Source organism: Pleuronectes platessa, chromosome 13, assembly GCF_947347685.1.
Source record: "Pleuronectes platessa chromosome 13, fPlePla1.1, whole genome shotgun sequence".
NCBI lineage: Eukaryota > Metazoa > Chordata > Actinopteri > Pleuronectiformes > Pleuronectidae > Pleuronectes > Pleuronectes platessa.
Window position 1 is genome coordinate 20,148,848 of NC_070638.1, and position 12,601 is coordinate 20,161,448.

The following is a 12,601-nucleotide window of genomic DNA, read 5'->3' on the forward strand; positions in this document are numbered from 1 at the left end:
TGTCTTTACAAACGTTTGTGTCAATATACCCAGCATTTGTGGGTTTTTTTAAGTTACCCGACAAACCAACACATTGGCAGGGTAATTTTTTAACTGTCTTACTTCATCTTTAAGGAAGTAGCAACTTCCATCCTCAATAAGCTGGCATTCTTCACATTCAAATAAATTGCTCAAAAACAGGCAGCGGATGAATTTGAAATGGCTTTGCTGACGAAGTAAAGCTTTTCCAATCGTGTTGCTTTTCGTATTGGGCTTTAATCTAATGCTTCTCACCCAGAGTTTCTTTGACCTGCTCTACTGAAGTTTAATCTCAGTCTGCAGGTTGTGTTACTGCGCTAGAACGCTGCCAAACAGAAAGATTTGTTTGGGGGAAAAAACAACAATCAACTGACTAGGACTGAAATGCACAGTCCTACAGTGATGTTGCTGGTGTTAGGAAGGCCCATCATCACTTCTGCATTAGAACAGTATGCATGAGTGTATGACTCATGCCCAAATGCATGACTCAGTATGGATTACAAAGTTAAGCAGTTTTTTTAACATGTGTTGGGCCTCAGCAGTTAAATTCCCTTTTACTCACATATAATGTCCTGAAAGTTGTGCCGACATTAAGACGATATTGAACGAAGACGTTGCAAATTTGAAAAATACAATAACAGTCTTTTTCTTATATATAAGTTCAATTCGAAAGAAAGAAGACACACCCTTGACTGCTGCAATTTACACAGCAATTGTACGCAATTACCTGATGGCTTGCTGCAGTATAGCTCATAAAACTCACCTCCTCCATGTAAGTGGATGGAGCTTGGACCAAACTTAATATGTTTTTATCATAGATGGTTTCTGTCAGTTTCAGGTATAGTTGTTATCTCACTGATGTAGTTTCAATTGTTTGTTTCCCAGTAAGTTGGGATTTAAGTCAGTTATGTGATGCTGTTAAAATGGGAAGAAACGTCATGATTGACAGTTTAGACTAACTCACGATTGGTCGAGGGCCTCTGCACCATCCCTAAATTGCTATTGCAGAGACTCTGGCTCTATATGTGCAAGATGGCGGTGTTCCCATCCAAGATATTTTGCTTAATTTGTGGATAGTGCAAGGATGTGGATGATCCATCTTTATCATTAACAGTCGAGGGTAATGACAGTCGACAGATATAAGCCTACTGACACAGTGGATATTTATTATTTGTGTTGCATATATGATTTAGCATATATATTAAACTGGTGGTTTCACTGATTCAAAGAAACAACATCTCTCCACACATGACTTTTCCCGCTACCCACTTGTTGTTCCAGTCTGCTCGTTTTCACATACTAATCATAATGTATTTAAGCAACTTTGTTAGGACAATCTTTGAAATTTAAAAGAAAGAAACTCGATGGATACGGCTGTACAGTAAGCAACAAATTTAATATCTGGGATTCACAGGAAAAGGCAAAAATACAAATGTATTAGAGGGATTTTGATGTGTATTCTCTGGAAAGAGAGGGATAAAGATGGATTAGGATGAGTAGAGGTGATAATGTGAGCGATGTGTGTGTGTGATACAGCACGAGTGAAGAGGGACAGAAGAGAAGATATTTGAGAAGAGGGAGGTAGATGGAAGAGGAACGTGTAGAGGAAAAGAAAGACATGACATCGACTGCTAATGCTCTGCTGTTGTGATGGCGGACCTGAACAGTAAAAAGAGGAGAGGAAATCAAGATAGCATGATGACTGTGAAGCATGTAGTGGTGTCACGAGTTCAGATAAGCAGCTGAGGTACAGTGCATGCTCGGAGTAGAGGGAGTCACAAGGGCTGAGGTGTGCTGTAGTGTCACGGGTTCAAATCCAACCAGCAACCTTCCGCTGTGTCACGCTCCGCTTCGTGCTGCCTAATGAAGCAAAAATGTGCAGAAAAGATGAGGAAACACTGAAATAGGTCAAGTGAACAGAAGTGGGCAGGGAGAGAGGGAAGGAGAGAGAGGAAGTTTAGAGGCAGAAAGGCAACAAGAGGAAGGAGGCGAAAGTGGATGCAACGGGGAGAGAAGGAATGGGGGAGAAACAAGGAGAGAGGGAGGAAGTGTGAATAGAAAGCTGGGTGGTAATGAGGAATTGTGAATTTTGAAAATGTGATGAGGGGTAGGTAGGTGAGGAAGAGCCCACACTCAAAATGGAAGACAAGCAGAACCAGGTCAGCCCAGCATTCAGTGACCAGAGATTGTTGCCTAGCAGCAAGCAAGAGTCTTCTCTTCTTTTGTATCTCTCTTTTCTCCTAACCGTCACCTCCTCCTCTCCTTTGCCCTCTACATGTTGTCATTCTCACTCTCTTTCCACTCCTCCTTTCCTTTCACCTTCCCATCTCTTCCCGCCTCTCCACTCTTATTCCTCCGCTCTGCTCACAGGCTTCACTTTTACTTTCCCCTTGGCCAGGCCACTGCTGCCTCATGCCGACAGCTGGCCTTTTTTGTGTTTTGCGTATATGCGTGTGTTTGTGTGCGTGTGTGTGTGTGTGTGTGTATGTGTGTGCATGCGATGACAAGTCTTTCATCAGGGTGTAAAAGCTGGCTGATGCAGCTGTTAGACCAGCTCTGTGCAGCATCAGGATTACATAGCACATGTGAAGCCCGTGTCCTCCAACGCGTGGTCAAATACATGTCATCAAGCATGTGTAGGTGTGTGTGTGTGTGTGTGTGTGTGTGCAAGTGTGTTTGTGTTAGTGTTATTGTGTGTGTGTGTACCAATGGCTAGGACTGGTTCATAGGATGGGTTTTGCATAATGTATTTGAATCCATTTTAGTCCCCTGTGCCACAGAGCTTCATTGTTGTTGAAAAAATATTCAAAACCTATCAATGAACCATGGTGTTACCCTGTGTGACATGTTTTTTTGTATTACTAATGATCACTCACTCTGCAGTTTATTTGGAGTTAATCCCATACACACTGTCTTGCTGCTGGTAAAACTAAATGCAACATCAAATGCGTACTAATCCATTTCTTAAGAGTCCCAAAAAAACGTACTATAAACTCTTATTTAAGTAACGTGCTGAACACTTAAGCTGCCAGCTGTTGAGGAACTTGCTAAGCTTTTTAACAAAGGGTACATGTTTCTGACTAATTCTAAAAATATATATCTTCAGGAGGTGCTAATGGGGTTGGAGCTGCGAGACTAGAGATGGATTTACACATAGGTCTATAAAAAGATCTATTACCGGACCTTTTTTTTTATTGCTACTTCTCCTTATAGCAACAGCTTATAGTCGTAGTAGTTGGTTGATTTGCGCCTTTTGAAATATGCTGCGTTGACTTACACAGCCTCAGGTACAAATTACTGTAGCATAGTTTGTTGCAAATGTGTCAGAATGTCTCCTCTGTTTTCACCAGGACGGGATATACCTCTGGTGGAAGGAGCATATAATATACTCCTGTTGTCACAAATCGAATAGGTGACACCACTGCCACTTTAATTGGTTCTGCACTTGTCCTATAATGCTGTTGCTGTGACCAAATTACTACTTCAACAATCTCTGCTGTCAGTACTACTGCTATCACTTTTATTAAGAAACTACCACCAGTTATTTTGCTCTCAGGGCTGTGACGTTTGCACCCTTTTATCTCACTGGCCTAGATTTTATGTTACCGAAATGTACCAGTTCACCTGTCCAGGATGTGTCACTGTTCTTTGCCAAATGCATAATGTGATAAGCTCCAGCTCTCCATGACCCTGAACATGAATAAGTCTATATAAATTATGACAGAAAACATCCAATCAGCACTGGTCCGAATGCTGCTCCAGTAGCAATAATGTAAGATTTATCATATCAAAACAGAATATGAACATTACAATCTAATGCTTCTCTCAAGAATATTAACTGGAATACAAATGTTACAAGACTTCCATTAGCAGTCTGGTTTGTCAGTGAGCTTTATTTTCCCTGTAGCCCACTACATTGATGCTGTATATGTGTGTGTGAAAAAGTGTGCCTCTCTTTACCTCTTCCTTCCATGTAACGTCCATATCTGTGCATATGGTTATCCATAAGTACAAGAGTGTAGGTGTGACAGCCACTCAGCCTGAACGCTGGCATGTCAGTGTGTCTTTAATAATGGTAAAATTGTTCTCTTGTTTTTCCAGGAGGTATGCCAGTGCCTGAGGTGGCGTCTGACACTGCCAGAGCTGCCACCATGTTGAGCCCCGTCTTCAATGCCTCCAACGGAGACGGCTCCGAGTCTGAAACCACCTCCGCAATCCTCGCCTCCGTCAAGGAACAGGTTAGAGCTGTGTGTGTGCGTGTGTGTGCGGCTATGACAACTAATGATATTGAATAATGTACGAATAGCTAAAATTGTCCAGGACAAGTCTTCCAGTTCTTTCACTCTGACACGAGGTGACAGAACACAGTAAACACAAATGACAGAATGTCCATCAGAGCTAATGTGGCACAAATTGCACATTGTGTCGCACCCACCTTTTACAGACACTGCATAGAAAACTATCCTGGATTAATGAAATTCTATTCACAGTTAGATAATCATGTTGCATTGCAGCCCATTTCCAACACTAATTACTTGATTTAGAACATGATTTAGAACAGTGGTTAACATTTAACATGCACCAATCTGTCTGAATCTGACACAGTTTCATGCTGCTACAGTACCAACATCCAGATTAATTTAATGCTAAGCTGAAAAGCAGCAGTGTTCTGCTGTGCCCTGTGGTTGAACAGTCTGGTCGCTGGCGGTCAGGACTGTGCTCTGTTGCACCTTTAACGACCGCTAATTGTGTACCACACTCTGGAGTACCAAGATTATCATCTGGTGTTAAGTTGTTCTTCAACCAATCAATCCATCTCATGTGCTAAAGAAAGTCTCAATAATATTACACTACATGTCATTTGGCAGATGCTTTTATCCAAAGCGACTAACAATTATTGCCTTCAACATGTATGAGGGGCCATGTTTTAGGGGTTCAGTATGCAGAAGGGAAAGAATGGGATTTGAACTGCCAACGTTCTTGTTGTAGGACGACCACTCTACCCCTAGGCCAGACCATAAGATGTTAATAGTGACTCAGTGACTCTGGTGCATCAGACGGTTTTGGTTTGGTTGGTTTAGGCTGGTGTGAAAGCTGTATGTCCTGTGGACTGTTGTTAATTTATGCATTTGGTAACCATGGTAGCAGATATGTCCCCACTCTTGTTCATGGACATATTAGGAAGTGAAGGAATTACAAGAGAGCTGTTTTGCACCATGTCTTTTGGAAGTCCTTGATTAAAAAGCAGAGACTTTGGCTCCAAATGTAGAAAATGGCAACGTTTGTTGAACCACTTTGTTGAAATAAGTGTTTAACCACAGAAAACAATTTAAGCCTCTGCGAAATTTAACATTAATCCATCCAAAAGTTGTTGACATATTTTAATCTGGACCAAATTGTGGAACAGATGGATTCTTGCACAGGCATTGCCAACCCCCTGAGCTACACTACTATTGTAGTTTAAAACTACTTTTATTTAGCTTACGGTCTCACAGAACCAATCAACATTGAGTGAATATATACAATTTTAAATAGGATGGTAGGGTGAGATCTCATTATGTATTTAAACTTCAAGGGGAACTATACACATCAAAGTCTGTTTACATATCTTGAGGGAGGGAGCTACTATGGTGAATGTGCTGAAAAGTTGTCAAACCCTTTTGTGGCTCCAGAGGGAGCTGTTTGAAATCTGATCAATGTCCTTGAGTGAAGTCACTTCAGCCGGTATCAGTTTGGGCTGAAGGCTACAAGTTTGAAAAAGCAAAAAGAAACGTGTATGTACTATTATACACTGTTTTCCTACACTTGAATGATGTTTTCCTACACTTGAATGATGTTTTCCTACACTTGACATCTATTGCATGTCTGTCCGTCCTGGGAGAGGGATCCCTCACATGTGGCTCTCTCCGAGGTTTCTACGTATTTTTACCCTGTTAAAAGGTTTTTTAGTAGTTTTTCCTTACTCTTGCTGAGGGTTAAGGGCAGAGGATGTCTCACCATGTTAAAGCCCTATGAGACAAATCGTGATTTGTGAATATGGGTTATACAAATAACATTTGTTTTATTTATTGATATATCTTTCTAAGGACCATTTTAATGAGTTTTCTCACTTCGATAGTGCAAGAAGGAAGGAAGAGAACTTTCACACTTCACCTCATTTCAGCTTGAAGATAGAGGCTTCAGACTACATTTGTCCTGTTTTGGAGGGCATCTAATGCATGGAATACAAAGCAAAGCTTCTCAGATTCATCTGGATTGATTTTGATCTTTTTTTTCAGTTGTCCATCATTAGTCCTAGATGTTTACATTTCTCAAACAGTGAATAGCACAGTTAGCTCTGTCTGGTGATGTGTAGGTCTGCATGCAGTTTGTGTGTGTGTGTGTTGAGGGGGACTTGATATGGTGGATACAGTATGCCCTTGAGTACAATGGGATGTACTGAAGAAAAGTACTCAGAAGCTAAAGATAGACAGTGAAAATGCTTAGAGTAGAAAAAAATAATACATGTTTTTGACTGAAGCCTCACTTTGAGTAAGTACAATGTTCGGGAAGACCATTCCTGGTCTAAGTAGGTCATGTAGACGTGAACACACACACACAGGTCATGTGCACACGCTCACTTACAGATGATCTAGGACATGGTAATGGCCTTCTGCGGAGAGGAGAATAAAAGCCGAGGAGGCGAAGACAGGAGTGGAGGGAGTGTTGGTTATGAACAGAGTGTAGGCGAACTCACTCCTCCACCTCCCTCCTTCTTCCTCTATGAGTTGGAGTCTTTATATTTCATGCTCCTACGCCACTGTGAAGTTATTATTATTTCCTAAGTCAGTCGTTTGTCACTTTCTCTCATACTTTTTTCAGTGTGTTATTTTTCAATATGTTTGGGCTGTTGCCATTGTTTGTTACCAGCCTGCAAAAGGGAGGCAGGGTTGTGTCTCGACACACACACACGCACACGCACACACACACACACACACACACACACACACACACACACACACACACACACACACACAGCCACACACATACACACTCCCTTCTTGTTCATTTTGGTTCATAAAGACAAGGTCAGGCATGAGAGACACAGAAAAGGCTTCACACACATTATTTGGATACACAGACATAAACACACAGGCACTCTGCAGACAAACACACACACACACACACACACACACACAGACACACAAGCACACACACACGTACGTGCCTTTTTCTTCCGCCGAATCACAACAGGAGATCCCTGCTGCTGTTTTTCGTCCATTTCATCCAACCCACATGAGATTGATTAGCCATTCGACGTTGTATTCATCACATCTGTCAGCTTCTGTCCTCGAATCGTTCATCATCTCTTCTGTCAACATATCTGCTGTTGACGAGGCACGATCAGGGGCCCCGCCATGGATTTCGGGCCCTATGAAAATGTAGCAAATAGGCCCCTTCCACCCCGCCACCACCATAGGCTATGCCAACTCTAGACAAAAACACTGTGCAGACATGAATGCAACATTATGCCTATACAGTGGAATGAATCCAAGATATCTCATCTTGTAAAAGAGTGAGAGAGACAATCTAAAGGTTATATTGATCAGAAAATAATTCCCCATCATATGATATTTTATGCCAAGTGAAATGATAAGGAAGTCACAAAGATAATTGCATCCTATTGGACTGTATAGACACAACCTAAAGCTTATAGATTGGAAAATAATTTTTGATCATATGGTAGGATAATGATGTCATAATGACATCACTATGACGTTAGAATATTACTTCATATGCTGTTTTCAGTCATGACCCGGAGGAAGCATTATTATGTGAGGACTTTCTCTAGAGTTTGCCTTTTACACATTAACAGTGCAATGGGAAACTCTCAACTCAGGTGTGTTCAAAACAACACACAATTCACGATCCACCATCATGATCCACGATGTGGCCGCAGCTGCAGTCCTAGGTCTGCGAACGATAAAGTACAAGGATTCCTGACAGTCAAGTGTGAGATATGTATTCATGAGACATTAATGGGATAAAGAGGGAGAAGAGGAAAGAGAAGCTCTGAGTGGCACGTGTCCCCCAACATTGTAGACCTATAGCAGCATAACTAAGAGTAGGTCCAAGACAAGCCTGGACCAGCTCTAACTATAAGCTTTATCAAAAAGGAAGGTTTTAAGCCTACTCTTAAACCTACAGATGGTAACTGCCTCCCGAACTGTAACTGGGAGATGTTTTCACAGAAGAGGTGCTTGATAGCTGAAAGTCCTGGATCCTACTCTGCTTTTAGAGACTTTAGGGACGACAAATAAGCCTGAATTCTGGGAGCGCAGTGCTCCTGCTGTATTTTCATCGGCTCCTTCATTTGTTGCACGGTTGCTGTTCACTTTTTGTGATTCAGTAATAGATTGAGAGCTTTTCCGTATATTTTCCCTTAGCTGAAACAAGAAAAGAATGTGTTAATGTAATAATACATTGTACGATAAAAAATTCTATTGATGATGAAATATCAATAATTTAATGTTCAAAAACTGAACAGAGCAAAGTGACAGCTTGGACAGAGGTTCCATGTGGCCTCTTTGAAAAACCTGACAAACTGTCCTGTTAAATGACAGATGAGACAGTTGAAAGTGGCCCAGGTATTGATGAACTGTCTTTTGCTTTCCAGCATGGCAGCAGTCCAAACAATCCAGTCAGTTTAAGATGCATTTATTTATTAGTCCCAAACATAAATATAAATAACGTGAAATATAAAGATGTGAATGTGTTTTTAAAGAAAATCCCAGAAGCACAAACAAGCACTTCTTTAAAAAGTCATTTAGAAAATACATATTTAATTTCTGTGGCCCCCGTTTGTGGGACTAAGTATTGGTTTGTGCAGATTTACTAAAGTTTCATTTTGAGGTTTTGCAGTACAGATGGAGTAATGCAGCATTGCTAAATATATCATGTTTTTGTATGTGTATTATTATTGTTAATTTCACCATGCTATATAATTACAGACATTTATCAGAAGCAGGTGTATGTGTGAACGCAAATGTCCGAGTGAGAGGGTCCGGAGTTTCTCAGGCTGGCCCCCTGGTATAAAGTCTGCAGAAAGTCCAGAGGAGCCAATAGAAGATCACAGCATGGAGATACTCCGCAAGATTCACCTCGCAAGAGTGGTGGGCTTGATGACATTTCCAACACTCGACACACTCAAAAATGAAAATCTCAAGAATAAAAAAAGTATCTCAGGATTGAAAAGCGGAGTTACACACGTAAAGGAAATAGACTAAGATGTCAAGAGAGCTAGTGGTGAAAACGGCAGACGTTGGTGTTGATGTGCTGTAAATCCAAATCACATGATCGCTGCAGCTGAATTAATAACATTACATCCCGCCTCTGCCCGCTGCACCTCCCCCTCACCTGAATCCTGCAGAGAATTCGTAGCTGTGTTGAACACATCTGAGTAAAGAATCTACTACTGGGTTGTGCCTTTGTCAAAGGAAACCTCAGGAGAAAGTCCAGACCCAATTCTCCAGAGTATCTCTGAAGGACAAGTCTGAAACCGTCTCTGGTCTTGTTGCTATATATTTGTGACCCATTCCAAGTACATATCTTACCACCCCACCGGCATTGAAAAAAAACATCGGACCTGACCTTTAAAACGGGCAGTACCAGATAGATAGATTGACAGATACCTATTTGACAAGGATGGAAATCAAGGACAGAGTATTCTACAGCTACAGCAGCTCTCTGTGAAGCTCAGATTAAGTGCAGTTACCTTCATGTGTTTGTCCTCACATCAGGTTCCTTCTATACCTGTGAATCAAACTATCAGGGATGAGATGGCGGTTCAATGATTATTTGTCTCCTGAGATGTGATTGCAGCAGCAGCATACTCAATACTTAATTAAGTGGGAGTGATTGAGTTTTAAAATCACTCTCTAGTCAAATGAGTTGACAATATTGGCGTTTTTCACAGTGCACATTTTGGCATGTTAAATTCTGACAGCTTTAGTGTCAGGGACCTGAAACAGAGAAAGCTAAATGGCCCACATACATGAATATTTGGGCCACCTCAGGCAATCATGGCAGGCAATCATGCAAAACAAAATGGATCTGAACCTTAAGAGGCCCACTTGTATGAAAGCAATTGTCGCCCAAATATCCCAAAATTAATGTGAGCCTTTTTTAGGCAAGATGTAGTCCATTAGTGAATCTAAAGTGGTCCATGTGGTAATGAGTGAATATGGCCCGAATAGCACAAAAAAAAATTGGGCCACCTTTGGCTTTAGTTGACACACAGTATTGCTGTTGGACAATTTGGCCGGATGTGGGATAAGCGTGATGTGGGCCAAATCTTGGCCAAATCTATATTGCTATGTGGGTGTGGCATTTTAAAATGCTTGTTGGCATTTAGGCTATAAAACCCTTCAGGATTTCCATAAACCCACTTAAAAGTTCAATGATGCATAAGAATTTAAGTGACAGAACATTCACTTCAGGAAAGTATAACTGCAATGAAATTACATTTGTAAGGGAAGACATCGACTCTTTTTTAGTTTCTCATAGGATACACATGAATCTAACTTATAAAGGATTTAAAGAAAACTTAATGGGTTTATTTTGATCATTCTTAGAGAGTGCACCCATGTTTTGTTGTTGTGTTTATTACCAAACTGGAAAGCACATTACACCACTGGTCCAACCTTCCAGAGTGCTGTCAACATGACCTCCTGCTCTGCTTTTACAAGCCACAGCACTGGTGCAACATAAGTAGCATCTGAAAGGAGATGTTGCATTCACTGCATCATCAGAGAAAATAAGAAAACATGTCAAACCCTTCGAAAAGGCAAAAAGGAAAAGTTGACCAAGATGAGGGATTCTATGCGGGGGGTAAATTGGGCCAAAGAGAGAAGTCAACCAACGGGGAAAAAGGCACAAAGAAGTACATTTATTATTTCCATTGGTTGTCAGGACTGAGATTTTAGGCAGGATATGGTGTTTTTTGAGTTGCTTCTCAGCCACCACGGGATAATTCATGTGAATCATGGTCCCCTTCGGAAATGTTCACTCTAATTTGCACTGCAGCAGAAAACAGCTTCTCTAGTGCCGTCTGACCTTCAACTCATATGAATCGAAATCCAAAGCAGTTTGGGCTGTTGTAATTGAAGTTCAGTTTCTCTACGTCTAATTAAGATCATGTCAACTCTTCTCTTTGCTTGAATTCTCATTAATAAGGAACTATTACCGGTGTGGCTCTTTAATTCATCACATTTTCATTGTTTCAAAGCAGAGGTACTTAAAAATAAATACTTTCCATTATTGGTGTCATGACATGTTAGATGATAAGAAACTCAGGACTGATAGCTTCTTCAAAAAAAATCAACCTTCTGTTAATTGTAGTCACTTGTTGTTGATTCATAGTGTTCTTTTATTGGTGTTTCCTTAAAGTAGCCCTGAGATGTTAATGAGTGCTATCAGGTTCAAAGACACCCTCTCCATTTGTTGTAATGCATTGGATCATTTGTGTAAATTATAAAATTAAAAATGACTGAGTTAGAAGTTCATAAGAAGTGTTTTTTAACTAGATCAGTTCAGGGAATTTAAGGACTGGGGATTGATGGAGGGATTGTGGGTAGAATTGAGCTCATGCATTCAATCTCTTTGGTCCGCACAGACTCCAACCGTCTTTCCTCCATCAGCTGCCCCCGGGGCTGAGAGAACAGCGGCCAGATAAATTGTCGTCACCCGGCTGATTTACAGCAGATTACTAGAGATAAATAGTTGGAAAGTACCAGGTCACAGGAAGAAAATCATCTTTTTAATATGTATTCATTTATTGATTTTATTTCCACATTCTCCGTGTCGGTCCAGGAGAGCCTATAGTGAAGCTAGACGGTTCATAGTGACACCAGGAGCCTTAATCAGTGATTACAGACACCATTATATAGTTCAGAACTGGAGATTTGTGCTTTTTAATTATTGTATGTGCAATTCAAACCTCACTGAGTGAGACCAGAGGGGAAAGGGTGACGGACGTCTCAGATTCAGGGAGAATTAACAAATTTCATGAATTGGAATTGCACTTATTCCATGAGACGAGTGAGTGACAAACATCATAAGCGTTTCCATGTGCATAAGAGAACACGAGTGCCTTGGGACTGACGTGTGTATGTGTGTGTGTGTGTGTGTGTGTGTGTGTGTGTGTGTCTTGACTTCTAATCTTGACATCTTCAGCTCTCTCAGTTAAATTATGTAGAGACCTGAGCAGATGTTGACACTGCAAATGATAAGGTATTGCAGTATATACTTGATGAGCATAAGTCTGTTGATTTTTTTATTTCGGCATTTGAGGTTGCAGCAAAGTAGCGTGAGCCAAGGTTTCAGTTTATGCATTTTTGAGCACTGACTTCTTGCTCTCAGACCTATTTTCCACTCCTTTACCAGCGTTTCCATCTTCTACTTCCACAGATCTTTGATAACTGGACCTTTCAAACAAGCCCAGTGCAGTTCCTATGGCCTTCATTTGCTGTAATTACTTTGATAAAATGAATTATTCTCTTTTATATTCATGTGCCTCATTTAATTTTTAATTTTTCTTTTTCAT

General features: G+C 40.8%; 1 protein-coding gene across 1 annotated transcript in view; it reads left to right on the top strand.

The window, feature by feature from the left end:
* The first annotated feature begins 2,006 nt into the window (after window positions 1–2,006).
* Window positions 2,007–12,601, top strand: part of ctnnd2b (catenin (cadherin-associated protein), delta 2b) — a 133,057-nt gene continuing 122,462 nt past the window's right edge. The window contains exons 1-2 of the mRNA XM_053438701.1: window positions 2,007–2,177; window positions 4,120–4,256. Of these exons, the coding sequence (XP_053294676.1) occupies window positions 4,125–4,256 (132 nt within the window). The 5' untranslated portion in view covers window positions 2,007–2,177; window positions 4,120–4,124. The remainder of the gene's footprint in view (window positions 2,178–4,119; window positions 4,257–12,601) is intronic.